General features: G+C 42.1%; 1 protein-coding gene across 13 annotated transcripts in view; it reads left to right on the top strand.

The window, feature by feature from the left end:
- The window catches only part of cdk5rap2 (CDK5 regulatory subunit associated protein 2), a 41766-nt gene that overhangs the window by 13366 nt on the left and 692 nt on the right, over nt 1-27708 (top strand). For 3 of the 13 annotated variants that reach the window (XM_074616800.1, XM_074616807.1, XM_074616808.1), the window contains exons 10-50: nt 368-484; nt 575-694; nt 851-943; nt 1163-1381; nt 1537-1707; nt 2102-2212; nt 2294-2431; nt 2928-3107; nt 3212-3406; nt 3859-4050; nt 4268-4397; nt 4550-4689; nt 4780-4896; nt 5045-5188; nt 5283-5395; nt 5518-5657; nt 7931-8071; nt 8159-8268; nt 9098-9241; nt 9726-9827; nt 9924-10111; nt 10214-10553; nt 11130-12687; nt 12901-13002; nt 13445-13587; nt 13910-14313; nt 14439-14671; nt 15032-15095; nt 17516-17688; nt 19624-19977; nt 20602-20727; nt 20824-20940; nt 21917-22106; nt 24627-24748; nt 25113-25328; nt 25444-25533; nt 25656-25918; nt 26032-26181; nt 26272-26410; nt 26603-26649; nt 26785-26839. In XM_074616800.1, coding sequence (XP_074472901.1) covers nt 368-484; nt 575-694; nt 851-943; nt 1163-1381; nt 1537-1707; nt 2102-2212; nt 2294-2431; nt 2928-3107; nt 3212-3406; nt 3859-4050; nt 4268-4397; nt 4550-4689; nt 4780-4896; nt 5045-5188; nt 5283-5395; nt 5518-5657; nt 7931-8071; nt 8159-8268; nt 9098-9241; nt 9726-9827; nt 9924-10111; nt 10214-10553; nt 11130-12687; nt 12901-13002; nt 13445-13587; nt 13910-14313; nt 14439-14671; nt 15032-15095; nt 17516-17688; nt 19624-19977; nt 20602-20727; nt 20824-20940; nt 21917-22106; nt 24627-24748; nt 25113-25328; nt 25444-25533; nt 25656-25918; nt 26032-26181; nt 26272-26410; nt 26603-26649; nt 26785-26839 — 7891 coding nt within the window. Of the gene's footprint in view, nt 1-367; nt 485-574; nt 695-850; nt 948-1162; nt 1382-1536; nt 1708-2101; nt 2213-2293; nt 2432-2927; nt 3108-3211; nt 3407-3858; nt 4051-4267; nt 4398-4549; nt 4690-4779; nt 4897-5044; nt 5189-5282; nt 5396-5517; nt 5658-7930; nt 8072-8158; nt 8269-9097; nt 9242-9725; nt 9828-9923; nt 10112-10213; nt 10554-11129; nt 12688-12900; nt 13003-13444; nt 13588-13909; nt 14314-14438; nt 14672-15031; nt 15096-17515; nt 17689-19623; nt 19978-20601; nt 20728-20823; nt 20941-21916; nt 22107-24626; nt 24749-25112; nt 25329-25443; nt 25534-25655; nt 25919-26031; nt 26182-26271; nt 26411-26602; nt 26650-26784; nt 26840-27708 lie in introns of all 13 variants that reach the window. The other 10 variants (XM_074616803.1, XM_074616809.1, XM_074616804.1 and 7 more) reach the window with 9 other exon arrangements.

The raw sequence follows: 27708 nt of genomic DNA, 5'->3' as shown, positions 1-27708 counted from the left end.
GATGAGCCAGGAGGAAAGGTTCAGGCCAAAGCGCTGCTCCGCACTACCTCAAGTCAGCCTTCTGTGATCTCCGACCTGATCCAGCTCCTGCGCTGCATCTCCAAGCAGCAAGTCTCTGCCCCTGCAGGGAGCCACATCCCCATCCTGAAGAGGTTAAATACTGTCTCTCTCAACCCCGGAGCCAAGCGCAAACACAGAGAGGCAGATTTGAAGTCTCTGCATGATCTTACAGAGGAATTTGATGATAAATACACTCCTGTCAGAGTTAAGGTAGTTCTTTTCAGTAATCCCAGCTGGGCAAAACGCTATAGCTTAGCATTGCTGGTATTTATCCAGTTTCCCTTTCCCCTTTTATGTGGATTTACAGAGTGAGGTACGGCGAGTGGAGTCCTGCAATAAGCAGCTGAGTGAAGAGCTCACCCAGGCAAAGAGCACCAATGACAACCTGACCATAACACTGGAGGATACCCAGAATCAAATCAAGGTACACGGAGACGTCATTTTACTCTATTACATTTTTTTTTAATTAGATTGAGAGGTTTCTTTGTGTGAGATCACTTCTTTGTGCAAACAGACCCTGTTAGGGAAGCTGGAGGAGAAGGAGAATGAACTCAACTCTGAGAAGAAAAATGCTCTAAAGCGAGACAAAACAATCCAGGGGCTCACTCAGGTCTTCAAAGAAAAGGAAAAAGAGGTAAGGTCCATACTATTATTAACACATTTTATTCATTACGGGGGTCATAGCAGTTGTTGTTAACGGTGACAAGACTTCACCTGTATTTGCTCTCACTGCTCTGTATTATGCAATGATCTAGCAACCAACCTGTCTGTCTTATTCTTGTTTGCACAGATTGCAGAGCTGTGTCATGAGATTGAGGACAGGGACGATGCTTTGGCCAAGGCCAGAGAGGCAGCACATAAAGCACAACTGCAGAAATACCAGGCAAGTCCTGCACTTTTTATAGCGAGCCAACCATTGACTCTATATGATAATGTTAATGGCTCCTTGTTCTGTGTGTGCCCGTGCATTCACACATTATATTAAGATGTCAGTAACTCATAGAATGTTAAAGAAGCAGAAAAGTGAAGTACTTTTAATCTCCATCTCATTGACATGTTGCAGCATGTGTAAAGACAAACATTTCTTGCATATATCCCCCAGGGAGTAGAGGAGCACCAAAATCTATTAATGACAAAGCAAACCGAGCTGGCCCAACTCCAGGGGGAACACCATGCCAAGGTGCTTGAAGCCCAGAAGCTCCAGCGCGGCTTGGACAGGAAGGAGCAAGAGCTGGCTGACTTGCAGCAGGCGAAGGACCAGCTGGAGGTGGAACTGGAGGACGTGCAACAGCAGAAGAAGAAGGGAGACAAGGCCCTGAATGTAAGACACCGGTTGTCTAGTAAATATCTTTTTAATAAAACTGTATTATTGTCTCCAGAACCAAGCCATCGGGCATTTTAAATCCTCTTTTCTGTTATCTGTCACCATTCAAAATATGGGATTTTGTGTGACAGTATTATCACTTCCCCCTTCAGGATCTGCACAATCAGCACAAAAAGCTGAGTGGTGAGATTGGCGACAGGGAGAGCGCTCTGGAGCAGCAGTACCTGGAGCTGCTGGATCAAACCAAAAGAAAAGTGCAGTCCCATGAGGTCACCATCCAGCGGCTCACATCCACTCTGGCCGACAAAGAGCAGCAGCTACAGGTGACGCAACAACATTGATAATATAATGTGGGCGGCTGTGGCTCAGAGGGTAGAGCAGGTGTGTCCTTGAGCAAGACACTTAACCCCAAATTGCTCCCAAAGGCATAGCCATTGGTGTTTGAATGAGTATTTACATTAGATCCTGATGGGCAAAGTTGGCACCTTACATGACAGCCTCTGCTATCAGTGTGTGAATGGGTGAATGCTGACATATAGTGTAAAGCGCTTTGAGTGGTCAGCAGACTAGAAAAGCGTTATATAAATGCAAGTCCATTTACCATTCATTTACAGACAGATTCCACCAAAATAACCCTCATTTATAAATGGTAAATGGATAGTTAATTAAAATGTATAAATGATGGTTATTATAAAGTGTTTTTTCTGTGTTCATCAGGAGTACATAAACATGGTCAGAGACTTTGAGCAAAGCAAAAGTCCAGGAGGAAACGATAATGTGCTTTCCAAGCTGCGGCAAAGGCTGAAGGAAAAGGAGAAGGCTCTGGAGGTGAGCGTTCCTTCTGTGTAATCTTCTTACCACAAAAGAGTATAATTTGATTCTGACATCATTCTGTTTGCTCTCCCACAGCAAGCGCTGGATGAGAAGTTTGCTGCCATTGAGGAGAAAGACAATGAGATCCACCAGCTGCAGCTGTCTCTAAGGGAGAAGGAGAGAGACCTGGAAAGGCTCAGTAACTTGCTCTCTCACAACGAGGAAACCATCAACGTAAGAAGCAATGTTTTTTTCTTCAAAGGTCTTTTTAATTGATTATCAATAATGAATTAAACAGTAACTGTACAACACTCAACAACACATCCATCTACTCACACAAAAAACAAACACGCAAGCAACCACAGTCAACCACAGAAAATGTATTCTAAATTATGGATAAATAAAGTTAAAATTATAGACAATACAGAAAGAATATCTATAATACTGTACACCTTAATAGTAACAGAAAAAGTAAGTTGAGAGATAAAGGAAATAGAAAATTGATAAATAGCATAGGAAAAAAAAAGTAAATGAATAAAATACTACTACTACTACTACTAATAATAATAATAATTAAAATATATATTAATTAAATAAATAAATACAATTTAAAAAATGATCAGAAACTGAGGCCAGATTTTTGCCTTTTCCAGTAATCAGTAAGGAAATTGTTTTTTGGGAGGTCATACTTCAATCCGATGCATCTTTCTGCTCTTTCCTCTCCTACCAGAGTTTTGACTGTCTGATCAAGGAGAAGGATGTGGAGCTGCAGCATCTTGCAAACACACTAAAGAACCTGCAGAGAGCCAAGCAAGATGTAGAAGATAACCTGAACAGATCACTGAGGGAGAAGGACTCCATCATCAGCCAGCTACAGCTCTCCCTGGAGGGCAAGACAAAGGATATGGAGGTTAGTTGTATTCTGACCCAGGAATTTTACATAAACAAACACTTTATCCTTCGATACTTCTGAGGTAGTTTTATTTTTCTAACTTTGTCAACCTTTGTTTGTAGGAAATGGCCGAATCACTGCTGAGCCAGTCGCAGACTCATGCACGTGACCTTGCTGAACAGATGGGCCAGAGGTTAAAGGTCACAGAGGCTATGTTGGCTGAGGCTATGAAGGCCAGGGAAAGGCTGGTTTCTGACAATGAGAGTGCTGTGGAAGGACTGCTGGCTACAATCAGCAGCAAGGACCAGCTCATCAAGGTCAACATTTAACTATGAAAACATTTTCAATGGTTTCAGGGATTACCGCAGGGAAACTTTGTGCGTTGTAGCAACAAATAGTGTTAAAGTATAGCAAATAAAACAGAATAGTAATGAGAATAGACTAGTAAGTAGTAATTTTGAATAAAGGAAATGAGGGAATTAATTGTGAACATATGGATTAAAATATATTTTTAAAATGAATTACAACATTTCATGCAGGGTATGCATCATTTATTATTTATTATTATTTATTAGTCTACTGAGAATTTCTTTGGTTCGAGGACAGCTGGTGATTTGTGCAGCAAATTAAAAGGAATTACAAATTCTTTACACTTTTAGAAAAGTGAATTTACACATTAAACAGACATACAATGAGCCATTCGTATGCACAGGATGTGGTCAAACATCACTAACTCTCATTACTTTCATCTGTTCTTTCATCTCTCCAGGAGTCTGCAGAGCACCACAACCGCATGCTGTCTGAGCGCACCCAGGAGATTCAGGAGCTGAGAAAGCAGCTGTCTGACAGACAGCAGCAGCTTGCCACTGCTGAGAAGCAAAGCTCCACAACAGCCCAGGAGGGTTATTTAGAGACTGCAGAGCTCCGAGCCCTGCTTGCTGAAAAAGACAGCGTCATCAACGTAAGTTCCTCTGGGATACAACACAGTCACTCAGCCGTAAAATGTGCTTGACTTACAAGACTAACAAGGAGAGGAAATCAAATCTCCCGGGGAGGATTATACTCATATCCTCCTATCTGACTTCAAATGACTTGGTGGCTTATTTTGACAAAGTTTAAGGTATCAGTTGTACATGCTGTACTGGGTATGCTAACTTGTCATCTTTGTAAATGTGTAGAAGCTTCTGCAGCGTGGTCAGGAGAGGGACCAGTTTCTGGCAGAGATGAGGCAGAAGGAGGGGCCACATCACGTGTTGGAGCTCAGACAAACTATCCAAATCATGCAGGAGGAGTTGGACGAGAAGGAAGGTGAGGCCTTTAGAGCTTTAAAGGGATAGTTCAGGTGTTTTGAAGTGAGATTGTATCAGGTACTTCTCCATAGTAGGTGTATTACTTACAGTAGATGACAGTCGACGCACATTGTCTGTCCTACATTTGATTCTATTTTGTCTGCTCTGAAGCTGAGCTGTCCAGGAGGAACAGTGAGGATAATGTGGAGAACATTCTGCTCTCTAAGAAGACTGTTGTCGTCCTGAAGAAGGAGCTAGCACAGGAAACCGAGGCACTGAATAAAGCACTGAAGAGGGAGAATGAACTAAAGGTCAGTCGGTTATAAGCATTTTACTTTGTCCATAATCGGGACACTTGCTAACTGTTTGCCGGTGCTTTACTTTATTTTCTCCATGTCCAGATTTCTTTGGCAGAGCTACAGTCGTTGCTATCCGAGCTGGAGGGTCGCAGTGAAGGTCAGGCTGCTAATATTGAGTCTCTGAGTGCCACTCTAAAGACCAAGGATGAGATTATCGATGTAAGAGTTCCCCCATTCACACAGTCAAACTCCTGTCACTCGATGAAACACACAGCAGCTTTGGATAAGGAGCTTTTCTTCTGATTGCATTTAAACTCCACAGCCTCTCGTCTAGCAGTTCTCATGTTTTGTTTATGTCTGTGAGCAGGTTCTCCACCAGCGCCTCGGTCAGAGAAGGGACAGTCGGGCCGATCACACCCAGGATCAGGTCATTGGCTCCAGCATGGAGAGATCACTCCCGGGGCTCCCTCAGAGAGAGAGAACCGTGATTGGTGGAGATAGCCAGCAAGAAGTAAACTAAACGCATTTCTACTAGTAAAAATAATATTTTACACATAATGCTCTGACATTAAGACCACTGCCCTTTCATTTCTGTCTCCCTCAAGGCTCTGCCCAACCTTATAGCCTTGCAACAGGAGCATGATGCTCTGAACAGAGCACTGAGAGCCGAACAGCAGCTCTACTCCAGCCTGGTCAGGACTGTAAAGGAGCAGGACAGGTAGGGACAATGGTCACTGTTACAATACAATCATTGCAATTAGTGAAAATGAATAGATTATTCTGAGTAGCTTAATTAATTAATTAATTCCATGAATAAACCTTACTCTGTGTGTTTTGCAGCGCCCAGCGTCTCCACGCTCTGCAGCTGGAGCTGACAGCAGTGCAGCTGCTCAGGCAGCAGCTAGAGGGGAACATCAAAACTAACGAGGAGCTAAGGGACGACTTGGAGAGAGAGATGCACAGAGCCAAACTCAGAGAAGGTGCAGTGCAAACACACTGGGTGGTAAATGACGAGGGGAACTGAATGAAAGATAAGAAACAAAGAAAAACCATGAAAGGAAAGAGCATGTTTATCATTTAAGTAGGGTTGTCAAAGTCAATGCGATAACGCGTTACCACAAATTAGTTTTAACGCCACTAATTTCTTTCACACATTAACGCATCTTATGATTTTTAGGACGTAGCGGGCTCAGTTTTAAAGATAGAGCGGAGATACTGGCATCATATGAAAATGTCATACTAGGTCGTCGCAAAGGAGGCTAAATAATGCTCCAAACTTCTCCAAACGTCTCTTGACCTCTGACCCAAAGATATGTGAATGAAAATGGGTTCAATGGGTACCCACGAGTCTCCCCTTTACAGCCCACTTTATTATTTGTCATTGTTTTGTGTTGTTAATTGATTTCCAGTAATAAATATATGCATACATTTGCATAAAGCAAGCATATTTGCCCACTCCCACGTAAATTAGAGTATTAAATACTTGACAAATCTCCCCTTTAAGCTACATTTTGAACAGATAAAAATGTGCAATTAATTTGAGATTGATTGATCGCGATTAAATATTTTAATCGATTGACAGCCCTTCGTTTAAGTTGTTAGAAGTGTTAGGAAACTATAGCTCAGGGAGACATAAATCCATAGATCCTTGGGGAAACATACAAACACACCTGTCTTCTCTGTCCACTGTTTACTCTAATAATATCTCCTGCTGACAAGCTCACATCTCCTCTTCTTTATCTGTCACTTTATTCGGCATGCACACCTGGTCCCTCCACTCATCATCTTTGTGCATTTTATGTTCACTGTTCTTCATCATCACCTCCTCATCTGCATGTTCTGTCTATAGTAGAGTTGCTACCTGTTTTCTCTGTCACTCTTAAATGTAATGGCTCCACACTGTTTCTCCGTTTGTCCTTTTATTTAAAAAAAAAAAAAAAGTCAATAAAGGCTGCTGTTGGCAGGTCTTCCTGTCTTTCACTTTTAACATGCTGTCTGCTTGTTTTCACTTTCCCATTAAAACCTTGGTTGTCTGTTGCTTGCATCACCTCTCTAACACCGCTTATCCATCCAACCATCTGTCACATGCCTTAGTTTCATTGCATAAGCATGTCATTATATAACAATGTTACGAAAGGTAATAAAGGTTGTTATACTGCTATAGAATCACAGGGTGTCCTACTGCAGAGGGGCTCCCCTGAAATAGATCCTAATAATAAAAAAGATATCTTACGACATCACATAGTTAATGTAATTTAGTCACATCAGGGCACAGCCTTGAGACTGATAAAAAGTGTCACTGTACGGTAGTCATCTAAGCCAAATTACTTTGGCATCTGTCCACATGCATGTGTGTGTTTGTCCAGTGCATGCTCATCCCCCGCCCCCGTCTGCAGAGAGCCAGGTGTATAAATAGGTCATCTGTAAGTAACAGGCCCATGGCTCATATTCACACTGAATACAAGATAGATGTAGCTACAGTAATTACCACTGAGTGCATTTCCACATTTCTTGTTTTGGTTATATAGTCTTTATAATATACAGTGCATACATGCCACATGTAGACAAACACACACAACAAACATGGTGGTTACATTTATATATATATATTTTTATATGTATTTTTCTGTGGCTGCAGACTTCTCTTTACACACTGCAGCTTTTTGTTAAATTCCACCACTAGCTTACCTTATTCAACTTACTCTATATATGAATTGAACAAGCATACCAAGATGCATCAAATGCATTATAAAAAAAAGTTTTTTTCAACCAAGAATATTAGCTGGTTTAGTTTACATTAATAAAACATAGATACTGTATAAGTAAAATTTTGGGGATTTGTACCAGTTTTTACTTTCTGAAAATAAATGCTTTATGTGAATGTTTTTTTTTTTTGTTGGAATTTGCATTAAATTTAGTATTACTACTACTAAAAGTTAGATTTGCACCGATACATATATAAACTATGAATTTTAAATTTCAATTTAGTCTTTTATTTTTCTCCAGAGCTGCATGTCATCCTGTATAAAATCTGGTGCATATGCATACATGACGTCAGTGTTTTTTATAGGTGTGAAAATACAGTATCTTAATGACCTCTTTCACATAAGGTCACACAAAGTCTTAACTACTAATGATGCAGCATGTGAATCATTGTGAACATTCTGCCAGTAGAGCACTTGCCTACGCAGAAATGTACTTTCCTGTCACATCAGAGACATAGCTGTGGGTAATCCTCTGTGTATGTGTTCAGGTTTGGACCTGATCGATCCTAAAGAACTGGAGAGCATGAGACACCAGCTTGAAGACGCTCAGCGCTGGAATGCCTCTCTGCAGGCTCGCTTAGGAGCCATACAGAACCGTGGAGGAGGGGTTGGTGGGACCAACGATGCCGGTAAGCGTAGAAAGAAAAATCCACTTTTATTTCACAGTTTTGGCAGATGGGAGTCTTTTTGTTACATGTGACTCTGCTGTTTTTCAGGTGACACTTTGAGCTTCATTGGAGATCAGACTTCCTACATGAGTATCTGTGTGGGGGAGGGGCAAGATGACAGCTTGTCTCTACTCTCTGACCAGGAGCTCAGACAGAAGGTGAATTCCTTTTCAAACTAAATAAACTGTTTGGGCAAAAGCATTGTCTCTGTAATGCAGTGGTTCCCAACCGATTTTCCTCGCTAAAAAGCTATATTATTATAATTACGCAATAATAACGCGTTAATGTAAATTCATTTTAACGCCACTGATTTCTTTCACGCATTAACGCAACTTACAATTTTTAGGTTGTAGCGGGCTCAGTTTTAAAGCTAGAGTGAAGATACTGACATCATATGAAACTAGAAAACCTAATAGCATACTAGCTTCTCACAAAGGAGGCTAAATAACACTCCAAACCTACGCTAAATTTTGTCCCCTTGACCTCTGACCTCCAGATATGTGAATGAAAATGGGTTCTATGGGTACCCACGAGTCCCCTTTACAGACATGCCCACTTTATGATAATCACATGCAGTTTGGGGCAAGTCATAGTCAAGTCAGCACACTGACACACTGACAGCTGTTGTTGCCTGTTGGGCTGCAGTTTGCCATGTTATAATTTGACTATATTTTTTATACTAAATGCAGTACCTGTGAGGGTTCCTGGACAATATTTTTGTATAATATATATCAAATATAATTAATTTCTAATAATAAATATATACATACATTTGCACAAGGCAAGCCTATTTGCATACTCCCATGTTGATAAGAGTATTACATACTTCTAAACGCCAACAAATATGGATATTTCATTAGACAAAAATATGTTGTGAATTTTGGAAATGATTACATCTACCTTTCCAATACCTTTACAATCATGTCACCAAAATACGTAAAACAGGAAGAAAATCAAATGGTTAAAATGAGTCCGTCTGGGCCTTAGGTGCGGGAGCTGCAGGATTGTGTCAGCAGTCTGCAGACTTTAAACAACGAGCTGCAGAACCGGCTGTCATTCTTGGAGAAGTCGGACCATGACGCTTACGACAACGAAGACAAAGACGTGGCCAGCAGTAGCCCCTTGAAACAGGTTAGAGGCCACAAAAGACAGCTGCAAATGGAGGAAGTTGTATTTGAAGCTGCAGCGTCAAAGTTTATTTCCTAAATCTTACAATAACGGGCCCCTTTCTATCATCTATCAGCAAATGTTTGTCCAGAAATACTAGATGAATCATGTCTGAGTCATTGTCTAACACCCACCTGTATTAGCTCCTTTCTAACTTTTGAACCTACATCTTAACCTTTGCTCTGTCTAGCCTGTTACTAATGTCTCTGTGTTTCTTGTCTGTAGTAGAAGATCCTGTTCTTCTCCTTCACCTTTCCTAATCAGTCCCTGTTTTGTTTTTTTTATCTCTGTGTGTCCCATGAAATGCTCTCTCTTCACCATGCCACATTAGACACGTCATACCATTCTGCTGTTGCTGTGCAGTGTTTTATGGATTCTGTTCCCTCATTAAGTTTTCTTTTACCGAGCCATGTGTGTCATATACTCGCCTCCCATTCCATTGCTCTAGCAGCTTGAGAAGACGCAGGAGGTGCATCCTGTGGCTCACAGTAACAGGACGCATCCCTCTGGTCAGGATAAAGAGAGTCAGACAGACATCACACTAGGACAGGTATGAATAGATGATTGTTTATTAAATGAAGAGCTTTTGAAATTGTAACTTTTTCAAGTAACTTTAACCAATATTTCTAAACTGTCCTTTTTTTAGATGGTGTCTGGAAAGCTGTTGGGAGATATGAGTTTGGACAGTGGCCTTGGCCAGAGTAGAGAGCATGCTCAGTCTGGCAACGACACCTTGGACACTGGAGAGAGAGATTCTAGGCAGAGGAAAACAGATGGAACGGCACTTAAATCCCTGCTGACTCATTGTGGGGCCACGTCAGTCTCGCACCTTAGGTTGGTCTTTTTTTTTCAGCAGTGTCCAGATCCTGCTCCTTATTTTCCCTTGTAAAAGTCGGTTGCTTTAACAGTAAACTAATCAAATTTCCCTTTTTGCAGAGAGGAGCTGCTCAGACTTCGATCAGAAAATGTGGAGCTGCGGGGTCTCCTGAAAGAACAAAAATCGACTGAGTGTAAAGAGAAAGAGAGCACAGACGCCTCAGGGAACAGCAGCGATGGACAGGCCGAATTAAGAAAGAGTTTGGAAACACTGCAGGCCGGCTCAAAAGGTCCACCTAAGGTCATCAATCTGTTGAAGGAAAAGGGAGAGAAGAACTCTAACGAGGAGACCCCTGTCACCACTGAGCTAATTGCCAGCACCACAGAGGGGATGGAGGGTCCACAAACTGAAGGCCAGTCACACAGCAAGAGTGCAAAGCAGAATGTTGCAAGGCATGGGGTAAGTTTTGTATTGAGTGTAAAGAAACCCTACATTGCTTTCTGCAAGAAGTCTAACCCCGGGTTCACATAGGCATCTTTCTTGCTCTCTGGAATAATAACATGTGGAATAAGTACCTAATTTAAAACCCACGATCACAAACAGCAGTAACACTCGGCTATTTCTAATAAATTTTGTAGATGGATTTTGAAATGTGATTGGGTGGAGGGACTGGGAGGGAATCAGAGGAATCAAAACTCTGGGAGAACAGCAAGAATGCATATTTTATCATCTTATCAGAATCAGATCATTTATATCACATATAATATATCATTTATATCATTTATAGTAGATTGTCAGTTTGTTATCTTGCAAGATTCGCTCGCGGCACGCAGAGAAAATAGACCAGATCACGAGTCGGCCACAGAGCTCCATGGCTCGTCGCGCCCTACGTGAACAGCCAAATTGATTGACATAGGCACCGAAAGGATGCGGGCAGCGCTTCTCCAAAAATCGTTGCACTTTTGCGGCCTGTGTGAACCCGAGGTAATTGTCAGTGTTTTGAATATCTGTTCCAATCTGTTGTGTCAATTATAGGATGGTGCCAAATCTCGCCTCCCGGTCCCTGTGAGGCTGAGAGTGGAGGCTAGCAGCAGCAGGCAGTCTGTGAGCTCTGACCATCTCAAAACTGATGCACTTCTGCACCTTCATTTGGATGGTGTATATGGTTCTGACCAGCAACTGAATGCAGACTCGGACTCCCCCATGTCACCCCAGCACAGCACTTCCCCCTCTTCCACGCTCAGATATGCACATCGTACCGGCGGTCCAGCAGGGTCGGACAAGGGCTCTGAAACCGGACCAACTCTGGATCACAACCAGGACGACACTGCTCATTTCATTCAGCTGGAGCTTCTCCACCAGGAGTGTCAGGAGAAAGAGTCCCTGATCAACAAGCTAAGTGAGCAGCTGGCTGATTGGGAAGAGCTCCACGCTCAACTCCAGGAAAAGGAGCGGCTCAATCGCCAGTATGTGGAGGCCTTACAGGCTGCAGAATCCACCATTGCTTACCTGACTGCCTGCAGTCTGGACAGCCAGGGAGGATTTGGGTCACACACCAGTCCGTGTACAGGTTCTGGCTCAGTGGGTTCAGATTCTGCCCTTTACAGCAGATGCATGGAGCTGCAAAAAGCCCTACAGGAGAAAGAGGAGCTCAACAACCAGCTTATAGAGCTTCTGAACATGGCAGAGAACGCCATCACCTCCACTGACAGCCAAGAAAAGATTCCAGAAATCAGTGGTTTGTGTTTGAAGATAGAGACGGCCTTGCAGCAGGTGAACGCATCTTCAAATAGACAGAGCCCAAGAGGTATTTCTGGAGGCACAGAGGACTCTATGCAGGAGTTGCAACGCCACTCAGACTCTTTGCAGGAGGCACTATGGCAGCAGAATAGGCTCAATGCAGAGCTGCAGGAAAAACTGAGAGCTGCAGATGCTGCCGCTCGACATGGCTGCAACAGTGACCAGAATGGTAAATGTTCGACGCAGATAGCAGCACTTAAGGAAAAGGAGTCAAAGGAGCATCAGTGGGGAATGGGAAGTTCTGATAACGTCAGTTTAAATCAGGAGTTGACCAAAGTTCTGATGAATTGCCTTACTGCAGCCGAGTCTGCCGTTGCCTCTCTGGCAGCACACTGTACAAACACCAGCTCCTTGGCTTCTGGTAGATCATCACAGATCAGCTCTGACCTGCAGATGAATTTAGACAAACTTCAGAGAGCCCTGCAAGAGAGGAAGGAGCTGGGAGAACCCACCCAACCAACCACCAAATCCAGCGGCAATCAGCCCACTGCTTCACCTGGAACAAAGGGACAGCTCCACCAAGAGCTCCATAACAACCTCTGCCGCCTCTACAAGGCCTTCAGTGATCACTGTCAGAGGATCTCTGAACTGAAGGCTTCCCTACAAGAAGAGAGGGGCCGTAGAGAGGAGAGCGACGTCCACAGGACGCCGCAGGATGTTAAGGGATTACCGCCGAGTGTTCAGGTCCAACTGGAGACTCTCCATAAAGCACTGAGGGAGAAAAAGAAAGCATGTAAAAGCCTGGAGGAGAAACTGGCCACTGCTCTTACCTCCCCTGAAACTGCACATAGAGGTAAGATAACACATGCTGAGCTGTTTGCGTCAATTATTTGAATTGTGCATGAACAAATTCAAATTTGTAATCATTTTGTGATTGTGCAAAGACATGTATGTGTAAAGTTTATGCTAATCCAAGTTGATCATGAACACCATGAAGGAGAGAGACATGTTATTTATGATGACAATGATTTCTTCCTAACCCAACATATATTGCCTCCAATGCCAGCTCTGGAGCAGGATGACAAAGGCGTGCAGGTGGATTTGCAGGACCTGGGTTACGAAACCAGTGGCAAGAGTGAGAACGATAGGGAAGAGAGCAGTAGCACAGGTAGACGGCTTTTAGACAGACATTGCATGTCTGTCTGCTGAGTGGACACTAATCTCAAATGTGGATAGATTCTCTCACTGTCTGCATGAGGAATGAACAAAGGCAACCGTAACACTCTGTCTCTTATCTCGAGAAAAGTTTTCTGTTTGGGTCTCATAACCACACTCTCTACTACTGGTTTGAATTTGGTATTTCTCTGGTCTGCACTATTCCCAAATCTGAATGGGCTGTCAATATTTTACATTGACAAACTCTTGCATGTTTCCACTCTGAAGTTTGGGAATGTCTTTCGAGCACTCATTAACCTTTCACTTTTGTTTCTTGTCTTATTTCACAGTCCAGCTGTATCTCAAATGATTTATTTCCTCACCGTTCGTTTTCCACAACTTGCAATGTTTTTCTGTCCCCTAGTTGATTGTGTCTGTGTCCATTGTGTTGCCAGATCTAGAGGCTGGTGCGATCCCTAGTTGCAGCGTCTCTAGCCTGCCTTACCAACACGAGCAGGCCACCTTCTCCTCCACTGAGAACCTGGACTCAACCTCCAGCACCCCGTACCCTAGTTCCCCAGCTCTCAGCTCAGCCAAGGTATTCAACTAATTTACGCTAATCCCCTTCCCCATCCCATTGCGTTAATGCGTTAAAGAAATTAGGGGCATTAAAACTAATTTGCGTTAACACGACAGCCCGAGTTAAAAGTGAAAACATACCGTTTGAAAATAGAAACAAGTATTTAAGCTAAGCACTCAAGCAAGGTTATGTTAGAACAGTCTGATCTTACATTTTTCTTTATCATACTTGTAAATACGAGGGCTAACTAGCTCTACACGGCAATAATGTTACAAGAACGAAGAATGATAATTGTGCAACCCAAAAATAATTTTATTAACCGTTTCCTGTCTGTTTTCAGGTCAGTCTGAAGAGCCTGCAGGTCTATGACGAGTACGGTGTTTCTAAGGACCCTCTGCAGCTTCAGGGACAAGTCAGAGAGCTGAAGGTCCAGCTGGAAAACCAGACCAAACTCATCCTCCAAATGCAAAGTCTTCTGCACAGGAGCTCTCTCTCCAGTGACCTAGTTGCCAACACCTCTGATCCCTCAACCGTCAGGGATCAAGAAGGGACACAGCGAGAGGACCACAGCCAGGATAGGAGCTACAGAAGTGGGCAGCTAAGGGAGAAAAATGAGGGGGAGAACCAGACGATGAAGGATAAAACCATCTGTCTGAATATGGAACTGGAAAGAGAAAGGACACTGAACAGAAGCATGAATGAACAGTTGCAGCAGAGCCGCAGCCGCTCTACATCACCTGCCAGGTCTATAGTCTTTCTCAGTGTATTATCAATATTATACAATTTTACTTCGAGTGAATGAAAGCTGCACAGTCATTTTGAAAATTAAATCTTGACTCACGCTTGCCCTCATTCTGTCGTCTCCACAGACTGGACTCCCTGGTGCAGTCGCAGGCCAGGGAGCTGTCACAACTGAGGCAGCAGATCAAGGAGAGCCCCAGGCTGGGAGCCCTGCAGCGCCGGCAGCTGGATGAGCTGAGCAAGGCCTTCAAGGAGCTGCTGCAAGCCGGCGAAGTCGACTACTACATGGGGGAGGCGGTCAAAGAGCAGCTAGACAAGAGCCTGAGCATTCTGGACAGACTGGAGGGATGGCTGGACAAAGGTAGCCGCTGCTAATTGCATCTGTTGTGTTTTGAGAAATACTGCTTATCAGAACCACACTGCACAGACACTGTTTTGATATTTGATTTATGATACAGCACTGTGCCAAATCTCCAGCCAACACAATGAAAATAGGCTCTCTAACTTGATACTTAATCTGAACATTTAATAATATTAAAGGCAGGTACTAAGTTTGAGTCGTATGAAAACAGTACTCCTCTATTGTGCAGAAATGTCTCGATGCTTTAACAAAGAGAAAGCACTAACCACCAGCAGAGAGAGATGAACACAAAAGAGCAGTCATCCGTAACTGATTTTTACAGACAGGTCCTTGACAGCATCTTCTTCTTCTGTCTGCTAGGAGAGTCTCGTCTGGAGTCTCGTCTGGATAATGAGGACGTGGTGGCCCTGGAACTGTCTCGCAGGTGCGTCTCAAACTCTCACACTGCACTTGCTATGTCTTTAATGGGATAGTTCTGGTGTTTTTGAGTGAGGTCAGTGTATTACTTAGAGTAGATGACGGTCGGCACGCCCCCAGTTTGGAGAAGCAGACAGGAGTTATCGACACTGGAGCAAAGCAATGAACTGCTGTGGTCGGGGCCAGTATCTAAATGTATTTTAGCCACCAAAAAGAAAGAAAGGCCCACCTAAAAAAATCTATATCTGTTTGAGTGTACGCTAAATATTACATATTTAGAATATTTAACTTTTCAATAGTGTTTTTGTCAAAGGAATCTGGCTGGCTTTGAATAAGCATAGACAAGATTCACTTTCAGTTCAGTTCCCCGTCAGAAAGGGCTGTCTGACAACAAGGTAAAGCGATGAAAATATTCTAAATATAGACTTACACAGATATTGGTTTTTTTTAGGTGCGCCTCTCTTTAAGGTGGCAAAAATTAAGTTTTTCTGCCGGCTCTGTCCACAGCAGTACATTGCTTTGGTTACGTGCGGTAACATCTGTCTGCTTCTACAAACTGGTGGCACGCTGACCTTCATCTACTGTAGATAATACACTGACTATGGATAAGTACCTCATACAACCCCACTTCAAAACACCCAAACTATCCCTTTAATGTTTTGATTAATTTGCTTGTACTCAATTTGGAGCATGTTTATTCGTGGTGGAAAACAAGTAATCTGTAATATTTAGAAACATCCAATCCATCTTAATGTTAGATAACAGGGATACTTGTCATGATGCTTTAATGACATGCTTAAAGGGAATAGTTTGACATTTTGGGAACTACGCTTATGAGTTAGTTTGTCATCAGTTGTGTGTTCTGAGTAAGCACGTTTTAAATTTGACAAGACTTATTTTAAAAGTTTTGTGTCTTTCTCTTGACTGGTTCTGTGTTTTTTTAGGTCATATCGTACATGTTACTATTTATTTGAGGGTCGTTAGCTGTGCTGTCTTGGTGTTTTGTCTCATGCCCCTTTTAAAGACCTCCCCCCACCTTCACCCAGCCAATTGCCTTATGACCCCGGGCTGTGCGTGTGTTGTTGGTTTTGAATAGCGTCCTGTTGTTGACCTAATTTTTTCTATGACAGCCAAAACATTAAGGTTACACTGCCCCCTAACTGGGTCGCCGGTGTCTCTGAGAAATTAGAGGGGCACACACACACACACACACACACACACACACACTAACACCACATGTCATGTCATGTTCACCCATCTATGTCATGAACATCCAGAAAGCCAATTAAGCTTTGCATAAAATACTAATATGAGTATATATGTACAGTTTAACCCTTTGAACACACTTTTGTATCAGCTGTTTCCGAGGTCGTGGTCTTCTCGGAAATTCCCATAATGGGTGAATGCTTGTCTTCGTCTCCGGACAACATGACACATGGCCAATACTCGCTGACATGAAATTAAAACTTGCCCAAATGAAACAAATCCCTGAAGATCCCTCTCCATTTTTCTCTCGTAGATGGTTAGATGCGTGGCCAAGCCGACTTGTTTTGTTTCCAGTTCGCAACCTCTACTTCTACTCTGTTTACTGGAGGATTACAGCCATGTGTAGCCTCTAAACTAAAGTACGCTGTAGCCGAGTTTATTCCCTCCAAACCAGTTGATGGAAACACGCCTAATTTGCATTTCTTTTTGCATTTACTATTTGCTTGACAGTTGAATGGAAACACGACTATTGACTTTCCCTGATGTTACATGATGACATGAACATTTGAATTTTCCAACAGCACTCTTAAATCTTTAGATTAGAAATGAAAGTTGCTCATAGTGACAGATGTTAATCTATATTATTACTGATGTGGGCAGTGTTGGGGAGCTTCAGCAGGGATCACAGTCACTGCTGTCCTATGAGGAGAGCATGAGAGATCTTCCTGACAGCCCGGCTAGAATCCAGCAGGAGATAGATAATCTGCGTCTGGAGCTAGAGGGCGAGAGAGAGCTGCTGCAGCAGCACGTCAGCCTCCTCGTCCAGCAAAACCTCACGCTGGCTGAATGCACCACGGAGCAGCTGGACCTGTGAGCGGGTTTGATCCAGACAGATAGCATGACGTTTGTTGTGAACTCCTCTTTTGTATTTTCCAGCTGTGTGTTTCTGCTGAAAGTTGCAAGTGACATCTTTTTGACATCTTCTGTCTTAAGTTGTGCCTCTTTTTTGGGTGCTGTTCCTTTTGCAGTGTACAAATCTTCCCTGTTTTAAATTGTTTTGCTCTCCAACGCCCAGCGAGATGATGTGATGGATAAAATGCAGCTGTTACGTCGTCTGGGAAACCAAGTGACAAACATGACTAATTCCCCTCCTCCTCCTCCTCCTCCTCCTCCTCCTCCTCCTCCTCCTCCTTCTCCTCCTCCTCCTCCTTCCCCTTCCAGATTGGCGAAAGAGCTGCAGGAGAAGAACCGTCTGATCCAGAGCCTGCAGAGCCAATGCAGAGTCCAAAGTCCCAGCAGCCACCAGAGCTCTCACTCTGATATGTACCACTCAGACAGGACCGCCTCCTCCTGCCACAGCAGCTCGACCACACAGAGTGGCAATCGAGCCCACGGTAAGCACAAAGATCCATCCATCCATTATCTGTAACCGCTTATCCTATTCAGGGTCGTGGGGGGGACTGGAGCCGATCCCAGCTGACATTGGGCGAAGGCGAGGTACACCCTGAACAGGTCGCCAGACTATCACAGGGCTGCCACATAGAGACAGACAACCATTCACACTCACATTCACACCTACAGGACATTTAGAGTTAACAATTTACAAACAATGAACCTAACCTGCATGTCTTTGGACTGTGGGAGGAAACCGGAGAACCATGAGAAAACCCACACTAACACAGGGAGAACATGCAAACTCCACACAGAAGGGCCCCAAGCTGCGTTTGAACCTCTTGCTGTGAAGCGACAGTGCTAGCCACTGCACCACTGTGCCGCCCTAAGCACAAAGATAGGTTCATATAAGCTGCAGATTTACTACTTAATACTTTGGTACTTTTCAACCCAGACCCTATTTTCCCATTTTTTTTGTGCCTAAGTGATCAATGGGGACAACACTTTTTGAAATTGGTCCAATATTGAGGGACAACGCTGCCGCCGCCAGCCGCTAAATGAGCTGTAAAGTAATTTGGGGCAACCTGTCACCGTCAGTTTATGTTAGCTAAAAGTTCTTGTTTTTGCCCCTGACAGGTTCAGATTGTTATTATCAGTGTCTGACAACATTATAGAGAAATAAGACATTTTTCTTACCTTTCACTTGATCCGGTCTGTCTGTTATTGTGTGTCTCGCTCGGAGAAGTCTCCCTCTGAAATCTCACGTCGCATCCACATTGTCGTAATCATCTAAATATTCAGCAATGACTTTGAAAATCTTTTAGAGAACACTAAGCTACGCTTTCTGTACTCCAACACAACAAATTCTGACAACACGGGTGTCCCGTGGCACTCCTCTCTCCACTCACTCACGTTTCCAGCGTTGTCTCTTCACATGACACAATGAAAAACGCAGAAGAAAAGCGTTTCATTTCTCTGTAGGGTCCTTTCCATAATGTTGTCAGATACTTATATTAACAATCTGAGCCTGTCATTGGCAAAAAATGAAGGTGCAAGGTTGCCCAAATGATTGCATTAAAGCCTGTTTAGCGGCTGCCATCTGCAGCTTTCTCCCTCAACACTGAACCAATTTCAAAAATTGTTTTCCTCATTAGTCACTTAGACACAAAAACGTGAGAAAATAAATAGGGTCCAGGTTGAAAAATACCGAAGTTATCCTTTAAACATAGTCTTAATAAAAGCCAGATACTAGACTGTTTTTTTTGGTTATTTTAGACCAAATTAAAAAAAATATATTTTGGTATATCATTGAGATTACCTGAGTCCCGGCCAGTCTAGTCCCAGCCTGTAATGGCACTTATTTTCCACTCAGATCCATTCTGTTGCAGTGAGGCGTCCCGCAGGACAAAGCACGCCGGCCAAGGACAGAGCAGGTGTCCAGTTTCAATCCACCTCCATTTAAAGTTGCATTATTCAGTGGCACCTATCCGGTTCAATCTTCAAATTGTGTTTCCCTCGGGAAAAGAGACAGTGAAGGCGATTACGGAGACAAGTGAAGCATGTGGTTATGTGAGAGGTCCTGCAGAGGGGCCTGTAGACCTAAACTCACATCTCTCTTACTGCTACAACACTGTAGCGTTGCCAAACACTTTACTTGCGTTTCAGTGGTTCATCTTGTTCTGTTGCTACTCGTAGCGTGGAGGATATAGAAGTGGATGACATTTTGGTTTACCAACTCCAACTGTAGAAGGTGGAATATGGCCAAGTATTAAATTATGGATTTAATAATGAGTGATGAGTGGTAACAGAAAGGTTTTTCACACAAAATGATGATGTAAAAAAAAAAAAGCCCTTTAGACCACAAAAAAATAAAGGATATCTATTTTATATCTATTATTATTGTATTTACCCATTGTTCTCTCCCTGTACATGTTTAGGCCAGCGACACCCCTCTGATTGGACAGGAGCGGCTGTTCCTCCTGTAGGAGGAGCTCAGGAGGACGGTGTGTCTCCTCACAGGGACGCTGCCAGCAGACTGCAGGGCCTGCAGAGGGAGAACGGGCGACTACAGGATCAGCTGAGGGGCACCGAGGACCTCAACGTCACCCTGCGCAGTGAACTGGACCTGCATCTCTCAATTATGGCCCAAACCAGCTCCCACCATCAGGACCAGGACCAAAGCCACAACCAGGACCAGGACGGATCAGGGCCTCAGACTCAGTCTCATAAAGGAGACAGAGACATCGGCTCACAGAAGAATGCTGCCGAACAGCCTCGCACGATGAATTCAGGTAAACATGGGGAGTAGGTAGGTTGATCATCATGTTAGCTAGTTCATTTTATAAGACACTTTACACATCAATGGTGAAGGTCAAGTTTAGACAGCGAAATGCTCTCTTAATCTCATTGTTCAGCAACAATTTGGGGAATTTGAGACACTCCACCGATTTTACAATAATAGTTCAGTTTACTCATAATGGGTTTTCAGCACATGAAAACGGTTGAATTTTGTCTTTTTGGCTCTGGAGGAGCTTCTCAAAGTCTGGAGAATAATAATCATGATGACATCACTACGACATCATTAGGGTTATGTTTTTTCTGGGCTGGAGAATACGAACTTTTACCAGGAAGTCTGTCTTACAAACTTGGGGTGTGGTGTTTGAAAGATATGGTGATTTACCATGCTGGGAGGGTTTAATAATAGAGGTTATCAAGTTGCTTTATAGTAAATGTAGGGTCTAGTTTTTTTTGTAGTTTTGACCCATGCTGAGAACTAAAAGTCAGGATATTTTGACGATTCCCTTTTCATCTGTCTCTTGTAAATGCAGTTTATGTTTTATGTTTTTAAGTGCAATACTAAATCTCCTTAAAGTTCCGCTTTAATTTAGCTTTGTGCACGTGTTTGTGTCTGTCAGACTTGCTGGCAGAACATCTGCAGGAGATCCGTGCTTTGCGGCACCGCCTGGAGGAGAGCATCCGTACCAACGACCGTCTCAGGGAACAGCTGGAGAAGAGACTAGCGGAGGTGGAGAAAGACCCAGGTACATACATGAAATCATCGGCAAAGAAAAATACTCTCCTTTAGTGAAAGTATTTATTTGTTGTTGAGTGACAAGTGTGTATGTGCCTATGTTCAGCAGCCACCAACATCTTCATCCATGGCAGCGAGGAGCAGGGTCAGCTGGCCAATGAGGTGCGATTCCTCTGGGGACAAAACCAAGTCCTGAAGGAACAGCTCAGCCTGGGCTCTAGAGGTAAAAAACACACTTTCATTCAAGCTCACTTTAACCTATAATCAGGAATTCATACACTCCTTACCAGTAGACGTAGAGAGAAAATACTTTTCCCAATACCCATTTGCCAGTTTGTCCTGCCAGCTAGAGTGAAGACGCTGGTATCAAATGAAACTAGAAAGCCTAAGGAATCCATTGGTACCAACCAGGTACCCACGAGTCTCCCCTTTAGAGACATGCCTACTTTATGATAATCACATGAAGTTTGGGGCAAAAAACAACCATGTAGCTTTTTGAATGCAGTACAAATTTGTTATTGTCTCCTATTCTAAAATGGTGTGTTTGAATATTTCTGCATAATGGGGTCCCTAAACAGTCTTGAATTACATAAATTGGGTATCACTGTAAAGCTGAGACTCCTGTGGATCCAATGAGCCCAACTGTATTCATGTGTGATGATGTTAGTCCCCATAGTAGCCATTTCATTGTAGTTGTTGTTGTTTTAATAAAATGACCTGTAGTGACCTCTAGGATAATCACAGCCTCATGAAACTTTACAGCCACAAACTACAGACCTAGAGCATTCAGAGGATGGATAGCTTTCCTGGGTAGATTGACAATAAGGGGGTTTCTGAGCAGTTTACACAACGGAAGTGCTCGCCATTCAATCACCGAAAAATGCAATTCTTGCAGAAATCTCCAAATGTCAAAAGTTTTTGATCCCAAATAACGGCATAGCTTTTTCTATGGTGTTCCTCAAGGTCTTGGTGTCTTGATGTGGTATTTTGGTGGGATTATTGATCATTTTTATCAATTCTCGAGTGGTAAAAAATGGTTACATTTAGCCTTAAATCTGTGTAACAAATGGTATCAACCCAAAAATTATTGCAACAATTTATGAGACATAATAGAGCATGAGAATGGCCATCATATGAAAAAGACACATGCACAGTTACAGTGCTCAACAGTAACTTAAAAATATGTTTACTTCCTCCAGACAAACAGAAGGAGAACGAGAAGCTACGGGAGACTCTGGCCAGGCGGACGGCCAAACTGGAGCAGAGCAGGAGGGACTGTGAAGCTATGAGGCAAGAAAACAGCCGACTGCAGGAGAGGCTGGAGCACAGCAGCCAGGAAAACTCCCAGCTGCAGGAGTCAGTGCACTACAGCAAGGAGGAGCTGCACAGGTACACACACACACGCACGCACGTACACACACACACACAGGTAACACTCACTACCACTCGCAGTACACGCACACTATCATTACTACTCTCCTTCATGCAACCTGAAACTACACAAGGTTGCTAATTACCATTCTAAAGAGTCATTACTATTACCATTATTCTATACTAGCAGTACGACTCAGAAACATGATAGTCCGTCATTTGTAGGCTCATCTTTGAACACGCATGCATTATTATGGTATGTGACCTCTTGCCCCGGGTCCTACTGACACAGATGAGCGAGGCTGACACCTGAAACCTGGAGTCTAGTTTACTGTCAGATCACTTCTCCTCTCCCTTTCCTTACTTCGTCTCTTTACTGTGTGAGGTTTTGTGATACTATATTCACTACTATGATATTTTTATTGTATATTATACTGTGATATTTTTTATGGCACATTATATACTATGATCTTTTTCATGGCATACTATACTATGATATTTTTATCGCATACTATAATATGATATTTAAACATTTGTACGATATTTTTATGGCATACTGTACTACGATAATTTTATCGCATTCTATAGTATGATATTTAAAAAAATTCTGACATTTTTATGGCAAACTATTCTATGATCTTTTTTATTTCATACTAAACTATGATATTTAAACATTTGTACAACATTTTTATGTCATACTATACTGTGATCTTTTTATGGCATACTATACTACAATACTCTTCATGGCCTATTATACTATGATCTTTTTTATGGCATACTATACTATGATATTTTTTATGGCATACTTTACTATATTTTTATCACATAATAATGTAATAATTTATAAATTATGACATTTTTATGGCAAACTATACTATGAAATTTTTATTTTATACTAAACTGATATTTAAACATTTGTATGACACTTTTTTGGCATACTATAATGTGATATTTTTATTGCATACTATACTACGATATTTTTAATAGCATATTATACTATGATATTTTTTATCACATACTATACTGTCACGGTCTAACTGTCTGTCATAAGTTACGTCATAAGGATGGGCTATTACGATTGGCTGTTGAGGTTTATGGGCGGGCCTAGTTGGTGAGCAGGAAGTGATTCGAACAACTCGCGGGAAAACGAGTGTAACGCTACACACAGAGGACTTTGGCGTGGTGTGGTCGGTCGTGAGAGTTGAATGCCAATCCTGAGAAGACTGACTACTGAACAACGTCCCCTTACATTTTTGTGCCGTCAAGTTTGTTAATAGTTCGTCGTGTATCGTCTATGTCTCGCAACTTGGAACAGCTAGAGGTACACGCTGCAGCAGGTATGCTAACGAATAGCCCACTCCTTCTTCATACGTCACGACTGACTAGCTTTGTAGTTCCCCCTAGAGAGCTGTGTGAATATTGATAGACCATTATTGAGGCAAAGCTGGTTTGACCGTGACAATACTATACTGTGATATTTTTCATGGCATATTATACTATGATATTTTTATGGCATACCATACAATGATATATTTTATGGTATACTATGCTATATTTTTTATGACCTAATATACTATATTTTTATCGCATACTATACTATGATATTTTATTTCTTAAGACATTTTGATGGCATTCTATATGATCATTTTTATGGTAACTACTGTTTTTATTTTTTATGACATACTATACTATACTATTTTATCGCATACTATACTATGATATTTTTTATGGCATACCATACAATGATATATTTTATGGTATAGTATACTATATTTTTAATTTTTTATGAAATAATATACTTATTTTTTATCACATACTATACTATATTTTATTTCTTATGACATTTTTATGGCATATTATACCATGATATTTTTTATGGCATATTTACTATGATATTTTTATGGTATACTATACAATGATATATTTTATGGTATACTATACTATAGTTTTAATTTTTTATGACATAATATACTATATTTCTATCGCATACTATACTATGATATTTTATTTCTTAGGACATTTTTATGGCATTATATATGATAATTTTTATGGTAACTATACTACGTTTTTGTTTTTTATTTCTTAGGACTATTTTATCTATTGCATATTATACTATGGCATTTTTATCACATACTATAATATGATATTTAAAAACATTTTTATGGCATGTTATACTATGATCTTTTTTATGGCATACTATAATATATTTTTTATGGCATACTATAATAGGATATTTTTCATGGCATACTATGCTACTACTAATAATAATACATTTTATTCATATAGCGCTTTTCTGGAAACTCAAAGACATATAAAATAATCATAAAACAAGGACATCATAGAAATATAAAACACACAGCATTAATCACACATCATACTATATTTAAAACGTTTTATGACATTTTTATGGCAAACTATACTACAGTTTATAGATGTGGATGTAGAAGATGATCCTCTCTGTTCCCTCTTAGTAGATAAATATGAATCTTAATTGAATTTGGTGTGTATTTTTGTATGTGTGTGTGTGTGTGTTTCCAGGTTGCAGTGTGAGGTGAAGCTTCATAGGCAGCAGCTGTCTGACTCCCAGCATCTTCTGCAGTCACTTCGGGTTGAGCTGCAGGTTTACGAAAAGATCAAGACTGAAGCTCACAAACACAACGGTAATTTCATTTTTTTTATATTAATGTAATGTAAAACACTTTGCTTTTCTCATAGCAGCTGTGCTGCAGCACTTTTTTTCACCCTCTGTCTGAAACGCTCAGTTTGAGCCGCTGCTAAACTAGCCGCTAGGCAGGTATTATGCAAATGTGTTACTTGGTGACATCACCACATGACTAAGTTTTTTTTTTTATTATTATTTTGATTGAGAGTCAATGATAATAAATAAATAGAAGATGGAGATAGATAGACATATCTGTGGATGCTACATGACATTCTGGTTCAGTTTGCTTCTGTTTCCTGTTGGTTTCCTGTAACACTAATGAGAGACTATTGCGTTTCCCTCTCCTTCATGCCTCCTCTTAGCAGAATCCAGCGAGGCGACCCGGGAGCCCGTCTCTGTCCCGTCCTCTGGCTCATTGGACCTGAGCGAGCTGCTGCTGGAGATCAGACAACTGAGGCTGCAGCTGGAGAGGAGCATCCAGACCAACACGGCACTGCGACAGAGACTGGAGGAGCAGCTGCTCAGAGGAACCAACCGCTCCGACACCATCAACATCAACTACCTGCTGTCCTCTCCAGGTAAACACAACGCAGTCTCACATGCTAATCACCTGTGACAGCTATACAGATGCATTTAAACACACACACAGGTATCTGTCAGGTCACGTCAGTGTTGGTTTTACATTTGTTTTAGAAGAAGGAGGCAGGTCTCCAGGTCGTGAAGGCTGCGACCCTGCCCGTCACTCATTTCAGAGTCACAACAAACACACCAGTGTCCTCCACGGTAAGAAAACCTCCTCAGAATTGGCACCATGTTAATTTATATCCGTAAATAAAATCCCTTATTGTTATCCAGTGTTGTGCATTTCAGAGAATGACTGACGGTATTTCAAAACATCTTTTCAGATGAGAAACGTCGTGCTCACTCAGAGGTGGACGGTGGGTCATTCAGCAGCAGCTCTGGTGAAAGCGTCTCCGGCGCTCCCTCCCGCCTGGTGCCGGGCCACCGGATGTGGGCCAATCGCAACGGCCGCCATATTTTGGGTCTGATTGAGGACTACAACGCCCTCCGCAAGCAGATCACAGACGGCCGTAAGCTGTCGCGCAGCATGGACACACAACTGCAGGAGAGTCTGCACACACTCAAACAGCAGGGCTCTGACAACAAGGTACAGACAAACTATCATATTTAAGATGTTTACAGTTGCAGTTTGTGGTGTATAAAACAAATGCAAAGGTTTTAATACTGGTAATTATTTCCATTATTTGTCCATCTTCATAGGTCAATGAACAGCAGCACCTGAAGAGTTTGTCCAGCAGCGTGGACACCATGCAGCATGTGTTGGAGGAGGCTGGTCGACTGCTCAAACTGGTGTGGAGAGTCTCTTTGCCAGCCGGTAACACAGGAGGGGACGGCGGCAACAACCAGCAGGTAGACGTACACAAACACATATACTGTATCTACCCTATCCGATTAAGTATCTATGCAACCAAATCTTAATCTCTTTATCCTCCGTATCAGGATGAGCTGCTGAAAAATGAGATAGCCAGACTGAAGAGCAGGCTGTCACAGCAGGAGAGGATGCTGAGTGGAGCCGTTAAACGCCTCCGAACAACCAACCACCTCAAGGAGGGAATGGAACGAGTCATCATTGATCAGCGTAAGATTATCTTTTTTTATCTGTTTTACTTAGACAGTTACTGTACTGTATACTAGGGGTAGGGGAAATAATCTCCAGATTAGTCAATAATGAAAATAATCACCAGTTTTAGCTCTTGTGTTTACCGGTGTGTAAATAAATTGGGATATGTGGCTTCATTTGATGTGAATTATTTTTCTTTCCCCAATCTAGTGTATCTAACCCACGGAGTGTTGAAGAAAGCCAGGGGGAATTTAGAGGTGAGTTTACCAAAAAACAAACATGCCCCAGTTCTAAAATGTCAAACTAATGATCTTGTCCGCAGTGGTAAAGTCTCCTTCAGTGAATCACTCTTCTTTTCCTTCTCATTCCCTTCTTGTGTGAAATAATAATAGACAAATTACTGCACCCTCTTTGGCCTGAAAGGCCCGTCTGGAGGACCAGACGAAGGTCAGTGTGGTTGAGGTCCAGGCTTTGAGAGTGACCTGATGCATGAGAGGCCGTTGACTTGGTTTTATCTGTTGCATGAAGCAGATAGATATTATTCGAATAATAATCGAATAATACCCAGTGATTTTCAAATAGTATTTTTGCTTGGAATGCACATCCCTAGTATTTGATACTCTTATCAACGTGGGACTGGGCAAATATACTGCTTTATGCAAATGTATGTAAATATATATTTATTATTGGAAAATAATTGGAAATATTGTCCAGAAACCCTCACAGGTACTGCATACATGCATAAAAAATATGCCCAACAGCTGTCAGTGTGCTGACTTGACTTGTCTATGACTTGCCCATAACTGCATGTGACTATAAAGTGGGCATGTCTGTAAAGGGGAGACTCGTGGGTACCCATAGAACCCATTTTCGTTCACATGTCTTGAGGTCAGGAGACCCCTTTGAAAATGGCCATGCCACTTTTTCCTCGCCAGAATTTAGCGCAAGTTTGGAGTTATTTAACCTCCTTAGTTAGTATAACATGGTTGGTACCAATGGATTCTAGTTTCATGACACCAGTATCTTCACTCTAGCTGAATGTGCGTTAACGTATTATCGCGTTAACTTTGACAGCCGTAATATTTACTATACATTGATTGTAAGGTAGCGCAACTAAACAGTCTTAGTTTGTGATAACTAGATAGATAGATAGATAGACGGGGTGGGAACAAAGAACAAGAGAAGGAATTGAGTGACTGACAAGGTTTATTAGAAAGAGTAATGTCAGTAATACACGAAAGCTAGAAACTCAGAAGCGTGTTTCCCAAAATGTTGAACTGTTCCTTTAAAACAAGAGCTCAGATGCATGTGTCGTT

Source organism: Sebastes fasciatus, chromosome 19 (assembly GCF_043250625.1).
Source record: "Sebastes fasciatus isolate fSebFas1 chromosome 19, fSebFas1.pri, whole genome shotgun sequence".
In the NCBI taxonomy this organism is placed as follows: domain Eukaryota; kingdom Metazoa; phylum Chordata; class Actinopteri; order Perciformes; family Sebastidae; genus Sebastes; species Sebastes fasciatus.
The sequence above is the reverse complement of the archived record's forward strand: the minus strand, read 5'-3'. Positions and strand labels throughout refer to the sequence as shown.